Here is a 16,927-nt window from a genome sequence, read left to right on the forward strand (position 1 = left end):
TCCAGCCTCAAAATTCTATCCTGGAAGACACTTTCTCAAGCCAATGATTATAAGAAGCTTATGTTACACTATTTCTTTTTGTTGGCAAAGAAGAAACAGATGTTCCTTAAAAACTGGGTTTTGTGCCTTTATTACTGCTTTCCTGGTAAGAAATCTGGAGTGGCAGCTACAGGCAGGTTGTACATAAACACCTTCCCCTGCCACTCCTTCCTCACCGTTACCACTCAACAAAGTGACTACAGGCCAAAGACGGCACAGCTTCCACCTAAATCACCAACCTCTACTTTTAGAACCATTTAAACATATTATGATTTTAAACTATACATGTTTATTTCAATTCAAATTTTCATAGATTAAAAAAACGGCATTTCATTAGAGTCAGTTTGCAGCAATGATTTCTCATGGGCAAAAAAAAAAAGAGACAGACAATAATCATTCAGATTTCGGATGTGAACAAAACATCTTCCTGCACTTGGAGATCTTCCCACGAATCCAGCAGCAACATCTCAGTGATGAGTGGAATCAAGACATGATACCTGACATCATGCCCGAAGGAGGGTAAGGCTTGAGGCTGCAGGCAGTAGATAACCCGGCAAAGGCAAGAGGCAGGTGCTGCCTCGCAGCCCTCCACAGACAACACGGGTGTGTCGGTGGCTGGCGACTTTCCCGTGTGGCAACAATGGACACAGGATGCTCTCATTACAAGTAAACGAATTCAGGTTCTGGCACTCTTTATGAAAACAACAGGTTCAAAAGAAATGTTTGCTCCAAGGCACCAAGGGTGTAAAGCTTTTTAGAAGATACACAGAAATGAACAGACTCAAAAAGGGAAAGGGAATTAGTTTCTCAATGGAGGAATCTGCTATTACTCTAACTCTTGTAAACGATTAATTCAGATAGATTACAATCAAAATGTACATCGAACAGATCGTGCTGTGGGAGGGAACATCTGACCAAAGAGCATTCCCGCGGGCACTTGGGGAGCTGCTGGTATGTGCTTACGGGGCTTCGTCCTGGAGCCAGAGAAGCTGCTCACTTGTATTTGTAAAATCCTTCTCCAGACTTCTTACCAAACTTTTTCTCTGCTACCAGCTTATTCAGGGATGGGCAGGGCTGAAACAGGGGGTTCTTTGAGTCCATTTCATGCCAACCTATTGAGAGAAGGAAAAAGAGCTTAGGATGAAGTGCTGGGTTTATTTTACATCTCGGCATTCCCAGGGTGAGTCTGTTGGCCCAAGTGGCATAACTGAGGCCCGTGGGCCTCTCCCACATCAGAGTAGGAACCCTTCTCCCCATGCTCTGCCTCCAGACTCGCAGAGGCAGAGGAAAGGCTGAACATGAGCCTCAAAGCAGGGGTCATCACTGGGCCGTGTCTCGCTTGAGGCCCAGCTCTCCCATGGCCCTTCAGTTCATCCAACCCCTTCCTGGAAATAGCTGATGCTAAAGGTGTCCATTAATCTGGTGGCTGGACCCCTCAGTGACACAGTGAAATGACTTTCGGGCATGTTAAGAATCTGAATTTGCTGCTACTGGTATTTTGTATCCTCATAAAATTTTGAAGTTCTTGCTTCCACTAGGACCTCCCCTTGCTCCTTCCCATAGGTATTCTTTGTACAAATTGGTACTATGAGCTGCATTCAACTTTAGTAGCCACTACAGTAACATGAACACACATTTTTAAGTGGTTTTGCATCTTGAATGCAGTGGCTACACAAATCAGGACGCCTGACAGAATGACTGTGCACCAATGCCAGCTTCCTGGCTCTGGTACTGTACTGTGGCTGCCGTATGAGATACAACCCTAAGGGGAAACCAGAGAGGGGTACACAGGCCCTGTCTGCTATATTCTGAATGTGGGACTTCCTATGAATTTATAATTCTTTCAAAACGAAAAGATTTTTTAAAAGTTGCCTCATGAGGAGACTAGGCAGTCATATTTTTCCTTCTGTCATGTTACTTGAATCTTTCAGCTGGTGGGACAGGACTTTGGAAGGTCTACTAAGACTCTTAATCTATTTAAATAGGCATTTAATTTAATTCACAGTTGAAAAAGACTACCTCAACTCAACTAAAGACAGACAACAGAGAATTCCAGTTCTTACCATCCAGGATGAACTTCGTAGTATCCAGCCCAACATAATCGAGAAGCTCAAATGGACCCATGGGGTACCCGGCACCCAGCTTCATAGCAGTGTCAACGTCTTCCTTGGATGCTTCACCTAAGCAGAAGGGGGCAGCACTGAGTCACCACCGTCCTTCCCATGATCATCCTGTCACGTAATTCGCTTAGTCCCGGAATTACTAGTGTTTTACATATAATGCACATTCAAGAAAGTTCTGGAGTCAGGATTTCCAGCTTGGGTAAGATTTTTCTAAGAGGTCACAAGATTTTCAAAGCTACTACATGAAGTTACTCTGTGAGGTAAACTCTCAAGCACTATTATTCCATTCATGGAGAGAGAAGGCCCCAGTGGCCTGGAAACATTAGTTACTTTCTAATGGATTGGGATCCTCCTTCTCTGAAATAACTTACTAAAAAATCCTCTAAAACTACAGCATGTTTGTGATTAATAAAGGGACTGTTTTTTTAAAAAGGAAACAATGAAGCTGTATGTTTTTCTATGTATTGTATGTATATTTTTCTTTTTTACCTTTCTTGGTTTTGTAAGTAATGAGTCATTCCTTTGGAATCCCATGCATATAAACTCTTTAGTCAAGATAATGTTTAAAGAAATGCCCAAACCTGATTTAGAACTGCCACTCAATTTTGAAAGTGTGCTGAGGAAACGAAGACAAGAACCAAAGTGCTTTATCCGTGGAGTATTATCCTTCACATAATGTCTGTGGACCAAAGGTCTTTATAGAGAGCAACCTGTCCCCTTTCTCCAAAATCAGGAACACAACTAGCCTGTAACAAGTGTCTATCTAGAATTTTGTTCCAAAGCATAAAAAAACGGTCAGTTAAAACAAAACTAAATTTAAAAAGTGATTAAAAAAACTTAAGAGAGGACGTCACAACCTAAATATTTCAGATATTTTAGGCATGAGGAACAAGAACTACTTAAACATGCATAAAGGTTCTATTTTTAAAAGCATATGAAGTACTAAGATAATGCCAAAGGATTTCAAGGTGGTTCAAGATGATTAAAATACCAACCAATTATTTTTCCTGGGTGACTTTATCGGTACTCCTCTGATTAGTCAACCAGAGGTTCCTGAGAATGATTTGAGTTTCAGGTCAGAAGAAAGTAAAAATGATCACACAGACATTAGCCTTATCAGGCAGCCTCACTCATTCATTCAACTTCTGTTTAATATCTGTTATGTATCAGGCACCAGAGACTTGGAATGAAATGAAGAAAAACAAGCACTGCAGTGTCCATGATCTAATGGGAGGATTCAGATGTGCAAACCAAAACTTTCATCTAACAAGTGCTGAAGATTCAGGAAGATTCACACGGCTGTGTGGGCAAAGATGGAGAGGTTTACTCACAATGCTATGACTTCACCAAAACCACCACCCAGGCATGGGTCCTGATGGTCCTGAAGAGAATCCCCAGGGAAGAGCGGGCAGGGAAGGGCATCCCAGGCGGCAAGAACAGCATGTGCAAAGCAGGAATGAGAAAGAACATGGCAGCTGATAAAAGAGTCTGCTGGGAGGATTTCATTAGGCTCCCAGGCTTCTGTGGTGCAGACGCCAGAATGCTGAAGCAAGCCTAGCATGCTCCTGGGGCTCGCTCCTGCTGCTCCTTGTATTGGGATCCTGTCCTCCATATCTGCAGACCTCTGCTCAGGTGTCAGAGCATCAGAGACTCCCCTGCTCTCTGCATATAAGCTGGGAGCTATCAAGACTCCAGGCTAGGACTCCTGCCACCTCCTAGACTGTATGTTTATCTTTCTCAAGGATTATTGGTCACAACCTAATATGTTATCTATTGGTTCACTCGCTATAGGCTGTCTCCCCTTATTAGAATATCAGCTTCCTGCGGATAGAAATCTCACAACATAATGGTTCCAACTTACCTTAAAGCCATTTAATCAAATCAATATTCAGGAGAGACAATAAACCCTAGAGTCAAGACTGTTATTCAGAGACTCACTTGACTATTTTACTTCTAAAAAATAATATGAAGACATGGCACATCATGGGGAAAAAAATCTGAACAGTTTTACAAAGTCAGCACAATTCTAAAAATTCTGTTCTGAGTAAGACAGTAAAAGGAGGGAAAAAAGAGAGAGAAATATACAATAGAGACTGGTATGCCAAGTGGGAGTTAAACATGGTATCATGCTTTAGACCATTAATTCCTAATCTTTAGAGTCAAGCACTTAAAATCTGACACCTTCTCCAAAGAAAATGTGCATACACGTGAAATTATGCATCAACCTTAGAAGGTTGATAGGGCCCCCCTCCCCATCCCCTAACTCTCAACAACAAAGAAGAGCATCCTCAGTGAACTCCCAGCTCTTCTACAGGCCTGGGAACTGGGGACCTGCCCGAATAGGCTTCTTCTGCTGGCTCATCACCACCACCTACCGACCATTCTTGGCAAAACAACCAGCCAGGGTCACAGGCAACAGGATCAGAACTGCAGTGCAGCCACCATTCCTGTATGCATCAACAGCTACCGGAAGCCTGGCTTACACAAGCACTTTGGAAGTAGGAAGATGAGGACCCAAACACTGAACACGGAGCACAGGAGAAGAAAGCCATGCGCCATGCAGCAGGCACGTGCCCTGAAGCAGAAGCACAGAGTTATGACAACAACCAAGATTACATCCAGCTTGGAGCACTGGGGACGGTCCCTTAGGGCCCTGAGAGAAGGTGGGAGTAAGGCGTGAGGCGAGAAAGAAGGCAGAGGGTGAGGAGAAGAAGGCTCCCTGGCGAGGGCATGGTATCTGGTTGGGTCCGACGGAACCACTGACCGTGTCCTGAGCACGGCAGGGACTCTGTGAGCAGGATGTCACACGTGACTGGGGGACAGGCTCGTGACACCCCAGGTGTCGCCCAAGAAAAGCTAACCACGCAGCCCCACCACCCTCCAGAGCTGACTCTGACCGCTCAGTGGGTCCGATAGGAGGTGCTGTCTGCTGCGGTCACCAGCCTGCTCAGAGGTCTGCAGAGAGTGCCCCGACCCCAGGGACGAGATTATCGTGGGAATGCCAACAGCACCAGGAGAGAGGACAGAGGCTGCGAGGCACTGGGGAGGAAGGCCTGACCCAGAAGCAAGGAGGCCCACAGCCAGTGAGCAGTGCTGAGGGGCAGTGGTGCACCCGAGACCCCACGGACAGCTGGCAGAAGCACTGCTAAGGGCCTGTGAGCTCTGAAAGCTGCTCAGCTGCCCGGGAGGCCCGAGTGGACAGTGGTGGAGCCGACTGTCTGTCCTAACACCCCACGCATCCTTCTGATGACCCCCTACCGCTCAAAGCAGCATTCTGCCCACGTGGCTTAGAGGCATGCTCACCTCAGGTATATCAAGTAGTTGTTATGTGCTCCAAATTCACATTGAAACCCTACTCCCTAAATACAGTGGTGTAAGGAGGTGGGACCTTGTAGCAATTACAAGAGTCACGGGGGTGGAGCGCGCACGAAAGGGATCAGAGCCCTTCCCAGAGTCACAGGAGAGCTGGTTTCCTCGCTCTGCTCTCTACCATGTGAGGACCCAAGAAGTCGGCGGTCTGCAGCCAGAGGAGGGCTCTCACCAGATACTCGATCGTGCTGGCACCCTAGTCTTGGACTATTGTCTCCAGAAATGTGAGAAGTAAACTGTGGTCATTTATATGCCACCCAGTCTATATTGCTCTCTATTTCTTTTTAAGAGCACATAAGCTGACCAAGATAATGTCACGCAGAGACGTTCTCCACCATGAGTTCCGAAAGGGCTGGGCTAAGCTGCCTTCATGGTCCAATTCTGCTGCCATGCAGAAACGGGATGCACGGTCCTCTCACCCTCCCGGGCAACACAATATTTGCAGAGACCAGTTTGGAAAAGACACAAGGTAAGTGCGAATCCCTTGTTGCCTGAGGAGCCGCACTAAAGGCAGGCTGACTGGCACGGGGAGACCAGATGACAGGAGGAGTCAAGTGACAAATGAACAGACATGGCAGGTGAGAGGGTAATCCAAAACACTTTCAGATTTCAAAGTAGAATGGAGGCAGCTCAGTCAGTCACTCCAAGGAGATGAATGCAAAGGGGATGGCAGGCGGGCATGTGAGCATGCTTGCCGCTGGCAGAACCATGAGGTGGCAGAAGGGACACAGTAAGAAGCCTGAGGCTGAGGAGTCCGGACCACAGTGTGGCTTTCCAGGAAACAGCACCCACCCACTCATAAAACTCAGCACCTCCAGGATACAAGCAGCACCAAGGGCAAACTAAGAGCACTTCCCCCGTGGGCTCAGATTCCCTGCCCAGTTTCATCTCCCAGGTGGCTAGAGATGGTGAAGGTCAAAGGGACTCCATCTGTACAGAAAAGGACCACTGCTGACGGGAGGAAAGCAGAAGAAAAGAAAGTGACTTTCAACTTACAGCCAGACACACAGTTCAGGTGAAAACATATCCAAGTGACAGTATGTGTCAGTGAGAAGAATCCATTAAGAGGTGGATCACCCACATGCTATATTCTAAAACATTACATTACCAAGAAAACCCCTGTCTTTCAAAGTAGGGCAAAACGCTTCATGCTGTCTTTGAGGTGTAATTAGATGTATTTGTTGATAGAGAAACACAGAAGTGTTGGTTTGATCTTGAAGCAAAAGTGAGGCAAATGCCTCCAAAAAACACAGAGCAAAGTTTTAATATTTAAAGCAGATTTTGAGGAAGCAAATATGCTTTCATCTCTCTGGAAGAGCTGGTATAAATGTTTTGTTTCAAAAATGACATTCTCAGGAGCAAGCATTTGTGAATGAAGTAACTGAAAACAATTACAGTTGCTTTTCATTCAGTCTTATTAAGGTCTATTTGCCTTTGAAGCAGAGATGAAACAATTACCTTTCCACAAATGCCGTAGGGAAGGTAGGCAGGAGGATACATGACATTTTCTAACCTTGGATCATGTCCCAAGTCTATTTCTACAACAGGGAAAATCATTCTTTGTCAATCTACCAGTATTGAGGAAAAACCATTTTAGACCATTCTTAAGGTTAAAAAAAAATGCATCATAACATCATTCAGTAAGGACGGACACCACTGTCAGAAACATTCCCTGTCACATTACAATCTTGTTACTAATTTCCCATCTCCTGTCACAATTTTACAACCTTAGGGAATTTTAAAGGTTCCCTAGCCCGGTGATTTTTATATCACTGTCATCATTTTAGGCAATAAACCTCTTAGCCAGAGATCCAGGATATAAACCCACATTGGCCTATGACTGCTCTGGCTGAGACTGTAGTTGGAGGTGGCGGAGTGGGAAGTCCCGAGTCACCCCAGAGGCCTCCAAGGGAATCGAGGGGGTCCTGGGAACACAGTGACAAAGGGACCAGGCTCAAGGTGAGGCTGATTCACAAGAGTCTGAAAACAGAAGTGCCTCTCCTGCTCCACAGGGCCCAGCCCTTCCCACAGAAGGACTACAGGCCTGCTGCTCACGGCCTGGGTGGGGACAGCTACCTCGTTCACACAGCCTGACTGCTTCTATGAGGTACGGCACCAGGAGACGGTTCACGATAAACCCAGGCGTGTCCTGTCAGAGGAGAGAGAAAAACAGACAACAAGTGAATTTCTGTGAACTTTACCTTCTGTAAGTCACCAGGTCGCTCCTTCTCACCCTGGATTATCACACACATTTATCAAGCTATACATTTTCAATGTTTCAAAGCGCCAAGACAGCCTCACTTCTAGGCCACACGACAATTTAACCAACTATTACAGTAACCAGAAGCCCCTACTGCCTGGGTCACTAGAAAGGGCACAGCTTTGGGAGCGGGTGGATCTGGGCTCACGTTCGAATACTCTTTGACCTTGCATCATTCTGAAACTCAGTTTCATCATCTGTGAAACAGGAGCAGTAATTTCTACCTCACTAGTTGTGAAGGCAAATGAAAGCACATAAAATGCTGCGCATACAGCATTATTACGCTCCACTCAAACAGTAGGCCCTTTACTCCGCTCCTCTCCTGCATTTCTTAACGAGTCTAGAAAAAGTCACACTCCATCCTGAGCACGCCTCGGGAGCACAACTTCCCAGCTGTTGAGGATTTCCTCAGGCTCTTTCCTATGTGCAGTCCAGTGCTTGGCACAGGATGGTGGAGCTGGGGACAGGGCCCGGAACAAACAAGCAGGTCCCGATGGACCGAGGGTCTCTCACAGCTCACCGACCAAGACTCCTCCCCGGAAGACCCCTTTCTTCATGTGCCTCCTAACTCAAACACTTCACCATCTCTCCTGGAGGGATGGTGGGCATGCGGATTCTGCCTACTGAGCTCTCCTGCGAGCTTGTGGGGCAGGCGTGCTTGGTAACTTTTTGGTGGCTTTTATGGGAAGTTGATCTCCCCTAGGTAAACAGAGTTCCCCTCTTTTAACAAAAGGCTGTGACCCTCCCTCAGGAAAAAACCCTCTCCCTGGGCCAGGCTGTGAGTCCCGTGTCAGGCACACGCTGAGCACCCCATGAACATCTGAACGGAAGATGCCCAGGCTCCTGTATTGCCCTTACTGCCCGCCTGCCTGCATACTGTGACCTCAGGGTCGTTCCTCCTTTCACTGGACACACTGCAACCACCCCACCCTACCTCCCAGGAATACACAGATGCACAAAAGGGCTTTATCTGTTTAACCAAGACTATATTAATTATGCTGATTTATTAATAATAACCAGGGCAAACCTGTTTTTTAACTTCAAAAAGTTTATTGCAGAAATTCAGGACAGGGTAGGGTGCCTGACTACAGGAGGCCACACCATACACAGGGTTAGAAATTGGAAAGTAGCCTGGGAAAAATATTTTCTACAATATATGGAGTGTTCATATAATATCGTTACAAGGCTGCTCTGGTGGCTCAGTGGTAAAGAATCTGCCTGCCAATGCAGGAGACATGGGTTCAGTCCCTGGGTCGGGAAGATCCCCTGGAGAAGGAAACGGCAACCCGCCCCAACATTCCTGCCTAGGAAATCCCATGGACAGAGAAACCTTGCAGGCTACAGTCCACTGGGTTGCAAAAGAGTTGGACATAGCTTAGCAACTAAACAACAAAAAAACGAAGAAATATTCAGTAGAACAAAATAGCATGTTACCAGTAAAGTTACTGGCAAGGGGCTTTTTCCCCATTATGATATTCAATGCTGTTGAAGATACAGAGAGATACTCTCATAACAGTGGAATGTAAACAGATGTGGCCCTTTGATAAAGCAATTTAACTTTACGTGCTCATACACCTTACATTTTTCATACACATTTACTTGTTTATTAAACACACTTTATATACTATACTTATTATATAGCAGGAATTGTTTGTCCTAAGTACTTTGCAAATAGTCATTCACTTATTCCTCACAGTAACCCTGTGAGATGACTCCTATTGTCGCCTCTGTGCGAGGGAGAGGATACCGAGGCACAGGGAGGCTGCGAGACAGGCCTCAGGTTACACATCCAGTTAGTGCTAAAGCCAGGATGTGGGCCCAAGCAGGCTGGCCCGAGGCCATGGCCTTCACCTTTTCACAGCACACTTTGCCTGTGAAGTCTTCCTATGAAGAAAGATCCATTTTAGGCACATTGATGTCATTCTTCTGTGCTGGGTGTTCCTAAGCTATCATCCTGGAGGCCAAATCCACATCTATTGTGTAAATCAAGTTTTAGCGGAGCACACGCACGTTACTCCTTGCAGGTATGGCCCACGCTGCTTTCCTGTTGCAGCAGCAGCATCCAGTAGTTGCAGCAGAGACTCTACACCTAGAATACTACCATCTGGCCCTTGACAGGAAAGTCTGCTGACCTTTCTTCTATGTGATTTCCTCTGCTCTCTGGATGCCTCACTAAGGGCCTGAATAACTGACCCTGAGAGTTAATCAGGGTCTAAAAGACTCTCTGAATGCCTAAGGTAGCACCTAAAAAGAGAGTTCTGTGATGATGTAACAAGTGCAGTTTCATGAGACCACAATTCCCAGGCCTGCAGCTGCCATGGCTATCCTGATGGAAAAATGGTTCATCGCACTCCATGAATTAATGACCTTGCTGCTGAAGACCACCGCTGGCTTGTTCCTGCACTCACTTCACACCTAGCGTTTCATTTGTCGCACACTAATGTCTTTTCTAACACAATGGCTACTTCTTGCCATGAACAAAGCAAAAACTGGTAGCAAAGTAAAACCATACCCTCTGGTTACTAATGTGATATATATATTTTTTAATCCAGAAGATTTAAAACCATAAAACTACACCAGCAAAAAATGAGTGTTAAAAAATGACATTCCCTAATATAACACTACAGTCCTGGAATGCAGGGGTCTGGCAGGCTTAAGTCTGCTCTCTTTGGCTGTTGGGGTCCACGCTGACAGATGACTTATTCAGATGATTCATAAACAACTGGAGCTTTCATAACACAATACTGTGAGTTCACGCTTGAGACTATTTTGGAAAGTAAAAGTATGCTATGAGAAGAACCACAATGATATTGAAAAGATTACAGTCAACTAGCTATTCCACACCTGGGTATATATCTGAAAAAAACAAAAACACTAATTCAAAAAGCTACGTGCGCCCCAGTGTTCACAGCCAAGACATGCAAACAACCCAAGTGCCCATCCGCAGACACTGGCGTGAGGAGACAAGGTGTCTATACGACGGGACACTGCTCAGCCACATAAGGAAGAGTGAAAGTGTGCCCTGTGCAGCAACGTGGATGGACTTGGAGAGTACTATGCTAAGTGGAATAAGTCAGACAGAGAAAGACAAATACTGTACATCACTTACATGTGGAATCTAAAAAATACAACAAACGAACGAACAGAACAAAAGAGCAGACTCACAGACATAGAGACCAAATTAGTGGTTACCATGGGGTGGGGGTGGGGTACGGACCCCCATATAGGGGTGAGAGTGGGAGAAACAAACTAATGGATACAAGACAGGTCAAGGATGTATTATTATTGTACAACACGGGGAATAGAGCCAATATTTTGTAATAACTGTAAATGCAAAGTAACCTTTAAAAATTACATTAAAAAATAAAAACTTTAAAAAATGTAAAAAAATTAAATTATGGTCAAAAAGATAAATGACATATTTACAAATAATTGGGCTTCCCTGGTGGCTCAGTCAGTAAAGAATCTGCCTACAATACAGGACACCACCTGAAACGTAGGAGACACAACCCACTCCAGTATTCTTGCCTGGGAAACCCCATGGACAGAGGAGCCTGGCAGACTACAGTTCATGGAATCACAAGGGTTGGACACGACTTAGTGACTAAACCACCAACCATCATAAAAATTTGTAATGGCATCTTGTGACACAATTGGCCTTATAGAAAAACTACCTGGGTCATGCAGAAGTGCCGTTCGTAAATTTGGGGAAAACTAAACAGGAACTACAGCAAATGCAGAGACTGAAGGTAATCAGAGCAAAGTAGGTGAGAGCACCAGGAATGATTTTACACATAATCACCAGGATTCCTTGCTAGATGCAGCTTGCCCTTCACAGCCTGTGGACAGACCTGCAGTAAGAGCGCCCCTCTCCCACATCAGCCTACAGCCGAAGAGTCCCTCCTGGAATAAGTCCGGGTCCCGGAAAAATCACCCCTCCCCCGCTACCCATACACCACCTTGCAGGCAACAGGATGCTTTCCCAGGGCTCTGCTGAAGTCTAGCAGAGATTCAAATGTCTTCTGGCTGGTCATTGGTGTTTTAATGACCTGGAAATGCAAAGCAGAGAAAAATTATAACCATAAAATCAGCAAACAATTTCAATAGAACAGTTCAAGGAAACATTGAGAAAAATCAGCCACACGGGTGGCAAAAATCATTTTTAGTTTCAGAAAAGAAGAATCTCAAGCCAGAAACAAAATGTCCACTTCAAGACACTGGATTATCACAGAACACACAAAATTAAGGCTAAAAAAACTGATATAAAATGTGTGTGTATGTGTGTACAGAGAGTTTTACAGACTTTGTCACTGAGACTTGGGTTCAAACCCCAATCACACCTCTTACTGGCTCTGTGACCCTGGGAATGTTTCTAGAAATTGTAATAACATTGAAATCACTCTACCTACCCTCAAGGAGCTGAGATGAGAATGGAATTAGATTAGGAAGTAAAGCATTAAGGGCAGCTCCAAGGAAATGCTCAGTAAATGCTGGATCTTATTAGGGTTTTACTTGAGGCTGTTCATGAGTTCAGGGAAGCAACTGGAAGTCTACTAGAGTACAAGGCTTGCCTTTAACACTCTGCATGAAAACGCACCTTCTCTTAGTACAAAGATGAAGTGAAGGAGCCCCCGGAAAACTGAGTGATGCGCCCAGGCCACCAAGGTCCTGTGGACTCTGAGATGAGTAACCCGCTATTACTCCACCCGCTCCCACACAGATACCCCAAAGGCCAGCAGCTCGCTCTGCCTCAGAACAGGCTCATCCCATGTGGCTGGGGCACGCCACCGCGGGAAGGCCCAGGCCGCCCCCGACCCTCTGTGGGGGGCACGGCAGGAGCACGGCTGCTGCCCCGTCACGGCAGCTGCGGGGCTCAGCGGGGGCCCGCACCCACCACCACGCCCGGCAGTCAGCTGGCAGGAAAGAACTCGCCTGTCAGGAGTTAGATTTCAGCCGATGAAGAGAGACCCAGAATTTATATAAACTAAATATGTAATTTAAACGCCAGTTAAGGGACTTCAATGAGAGTCAAGGCCGAACAGGCTTGGCCTCTACAGCAGACCCTTTATATAAGCTCAGGTGAGTCAAAGCAACCCCTGGTGCCTCACCTTTCGCATATGAAACAGGGATGACGATATCTGACACATCTTCCCTCTTTAAGAGGACTGTATGCTGTAATGAGCTAGTGTCTGTGCAGGAAGGAAAGCGCTATATAAATGAAGAGGACCATTATCATCCACCTTTTAATGTGATCACAGCTTGGGAAGTGCTGATATGCTATGGCAAGAAGGGAAGTTAACGAGTGAAAACAGAAAAAAGGCGCCACTAAGATGGGGTTGAGGAATGGGAATGATACTGCTCTGCAGTATCACAAATCAAACAGCAACCTGAGGATTATTCAAGAAGACGTGGAAACGTCACCTCCATCAGGACCAAACAGACTGGGCTGTGACAAGCGCTGCGAGTCAGGGAGTTTTAACAATAATTTGGTGACTTAAAGGAGTCAACAGGAAGGAGTTTTGTTTTGTTTCTAACAGGACGAATGCATATTTATTCACTCATCCAACAATGTGCTGCAGATATTCTGTTCCAAAGCAGGGTCTAAAAAATTACACACATACACATATAATATATGTGCCCAGTCCCAAGTAAAGGAGAAGAGCCGCTCAGCCTACCATTCATTTTGGTGTTTACCACCAAGGACATACTCTCAAATGCTCAAGTTTAAAAATAAAAGTTGCATAAAGAAGAGGGCTTTTAGAAAACATTTTCTAGAAAATGTTAACATTTGTCAAACATTAACTGTTAATAATCAACGTACCATATTTCCAAAGACACAAATGGACATTATCAGGTAAATGCAGTTGAAAACAGTATTAGAGTTGGAATATGTCTTTATCTTCAAAAGACGTATGGTACATGATATAGTAACCGAAAACATGGAAAATTTCATTTCACTTCCATGCTCTTTCCTGCATAAGGAAAAATGCTTTCTATTCCCTGTGCCCCTTTCATTCCTCAATTTCTTCAAAAACAGCCTTAGAGGTTGGCAGTAAATTGGAAGAAGCCAAGAAGCAATGAGAGTGGAAGAGAGAATTCCTATCACAGGATGGTTCAGAGTAGTTCCTGAAAGAAAACTGTAAGGAAATTCAGTCATGCTTAAACTAGATGCTAATGCTTACAGAGCGGAGAGGCTGAGCATCAGGAGGTGGCAGACACAAGGGGACACCGGAGGGAAGGGGGCCTGGAGGAGAAGGCAGCAGTGGAAGACCACATCTCCACTCTCTCCCAGGGAGCCCCAGCTAGTCTCTGGAGGGCTGCCTGGATCCACAGCCCCCACACTTCGCACGGCAATAACTCTTCAACCTCAGAACAAATGCTGTTTTAATAGAAGCTGCTCCTCAGACCCTGTAATTAGCCCCCCTATAAAAGGCAAGTTGCCGCATTTCAGTGCAAATTATCCACCGTGACTCCACCTCCCTTGTACCTGAGTCTCAAGCAAGCCAGCGGCAGCAGCCCAGCAACCCTCCCTGGCCACTTCCCTCCCCCACCGGGGCTGAGGTCAGGAGGTTCGAGGCTATGAGGAGCTGCTTTCATAGCTCTGGTCACAACACAGAGGGGCTGTGCCTCCTGTGGGGACAGTACAAAGGCCCGTCACCTGGAGCTGACACCACTGTGACCCACCAGCAGTGGACAGTGAAATACAGCGGCCCCTGCAGGAAACCAGGCTTCTAATAAAATTTCTCATCCAGCCTGGACAAGACAACACGCACACGTGTGGTTCTCCCCTCCGTGGTCTCATCAGGCCAGTGGTCTTCAGTACTACCTTCCCAATCTGATGCTTCTCTCTGCACTGCTCACCAGCTACGGCACAAACAGTAAGTGATAATCCACACAGTTGACAGCCCTCCTGGACACCACTGGTCAAAAGAGAGGTCTGCAGAGAAATAAAGCCCAGGCGCCTTCCTAGAAATTAGATGCTGTTTCTTCCTTTGGCTCTGAAAGGAGACTCTGGCTAGAGAAACCCAAGCACAAGCACAACCAGCCTGCCAACCTCCCCCTAAAATCCGTGCAGTGCAATCCCCGGCGGCAGGGCAGGTGCCACTCAGAAGCAGGGCTGAGAGCGGGCAGAGCAAGCAGGCATGCACAAGCAGACCCCCACTGACCTCCACAAGCTTCATCAAAGGCACTGGGTTGAAGAAATGGAGCCCAGCAAATCGGTCCTGTCTGGTGGTGGAATTGGCTAGGCTTGTGATCTGCAAAGAGGAAGTGTTGCTGGCAAAGATTGTGTGTCTGTGGAGAGAAAGACATTGGAGTGTTGGAATGAGTCCCATCTTTGGAAACAGTCAAGGAAAAGACACAACTTCACTAACACTAGGCTGAAATCAAGTGATGTGCTTCATTTAAATTCTGAAATTTTTAATTTAAAAGTTACTTGCTCCAAAAGTCTGCTTAGTCTTTGCTAATCCTTCCTTAATTTTAGGGAACAAAATTTCTCCTGGTTACTTGCATTATTTAGTTTATATGGTACGTGAAGAACACAAGGAGGCAATAACGTCCGTCACAAGATGAAACTGCAAGTGAACAAAGACTGAGGAAAGACAGGATGCATCACAGACTCTCAAAATAAACAAAAAACTGTGAAGACACCTGAATCCTCCATGAGAAACATCTGACATGAACTAAAATCATCTCCCCTCAAATGAAAAGCTTTACTTTCCCACTGATTGGGAATTAAAATGAAAACAGAAGAAAACCAACATGGTCCAAAAGAAGTTTTAAGGTTACACTGGTAGATTTGGGGAAGGAAGGATACCTGTATATGCATGATAAACACGGTTCAACATATTCTTATTGTAGTGAAAGTGTTAGTCGCTCAGTCGTGTCCAACTCTTTGTAACCCCATAGAATGCAGCCCACCAAGCTCATCTGTCCATGGAATTCTCCAGGCAAGAATACTGGAGTGGGTTTCTACTCCAACCATTTCCTTCTCCAGGGGATCTTCCCGACCCAGGGATCAAACTCAGGTCTCCTGCATTACCGGAAGAATTTTTACCGTCTGAGCCACCAGCAAAGCCCTATTCTTATTATAAAATCTCCTTAAAAAGCAGTACCATCTTCTTTTGTGTATATAAAATATTAAATTATTAATTTTAAAAACTCCATGCTGATTTCAAGCAAAGTTAATTTTTAACGACCTCAGTAGAGTGGGGTGCCAAAGGCATGACAGGCAAATCTTCAGAGATGGGCAAGACTTGTCAGCTTTCCTAGAGCACCACCTTGTGGATAAATTTACACAAAACAGCCTAACTCTTCTAACCACCACGAGGGCTTGTCCACACACAGCACAGGAAGGGCAGTGGTTCCTCACGGCCACATTAGGGTGCTCCTGCTTGCCCAGAGGGCAGTACTCCAGTCCTCCTGAAATCAGGAGCGAGTGGGAGGAGAGAAAAAGGGAAGGGGGAAGAAACCAGCAATCTGGGAAGAGCTGAGAAGAGTGAGGTGAAAGCAGCTAGTGTGCTGGCGGTGTGCACCGGTACAGCCATGCGATGGAATACAGTCAGCCACGAAAAAAGGAGAAAATCACGCCATCTGCAGCAACATGGACGGACCTAGAGATTATCATACTGAGTGAAGTCAGTCAGAGAGACAGATATCACATGATATCATTTACAGGTGGAATCTAAACTGTGGCATAAATGAACCTATCTATGAAACAAACAGAATCATGGACATAGCAGATTAGTGGTTGTCAAGGGGCAGGGGTTTGGGAGAGGGACAGAGTGGGAGGCTGGGGTTACAGATGTGAGGTTTTATACAGAGGATGGATAAACAGCAAGGTGCTACTGTACAACAGAGAGAACTACATTCATATCCTACGATAAACCATAATGGAAGAGAATATAAAAAGAGAATGTATGTATCGCTGAATCACTTAGCCGTACAGCGGAAATCACACACTGTAAATTCACTATGCTGCTGCTTCTTAGCTGCTTCAGTCATATCCAACCATGCGACCCTATGGACTGCAGCCTGCCAGGCTCCTGTGTCCATGGGGATTCTCCTGACAAGAATACTAGAGTGTGTTGCCATGCCCTCTTCCAGGGGATCTTCCCAACCCAGGGATCAGACCCGG

At 45.7% G+C, this 16,927-nt stretch overlaps 1 protein-coding gene across 1 annotated transcript in view; it reads right to left on the minus strand.

Moving 5' to 3' along the window:
* Positions 1–308: 308 nt before the first annotated feature.
* HADH (hydroxyacyl-CoA dehydrogenase) overlaps positions 309–16,927 on the minus strand; it is a 41,588-nt gene continuing 24,969 nt past the window's right edge. The window contains exons 4-8 of the mRNA XM_043871095.1: positions 14,958–15,084; positions 11,751–11,840; positions 7,608–7,680; positions 2,103–2,219; positions 309–1,151 (exon numbers count right to left, since the gene is read on the minus strand). Coding sequence (XP_043727030.1) covers positions 1,033–1,151; positions 2,103–2,219; positions 7,608–7,680; positions 11,751–11,840; positions 14,958–15,084 — 526 coding nt within the window. The 3' untranslated portion in view covers positions 309–1,032. The remainder of the gene's footprint in view (positions 1,152–2,102; positions 2,220–7,607; positions 7,681–11,750; positions 11,841–14,957; positions 15,085–16,927) is intronic.

Source organism: Cervus elaphus, chromosome 17 (assembly GCF_910594005.1).
Source record: "Cervus elaphus chromosome 17, mCerEla1.1, whole genome shotgun sequence".
In the NCBI taxonomy this organism is placed as follows: domain Eukaryota; kingdom Metazoa; phylum Chordata; class Mammalia; order Artiodactyla; family Cervidae; genus Cervus; species Cervus elaphus.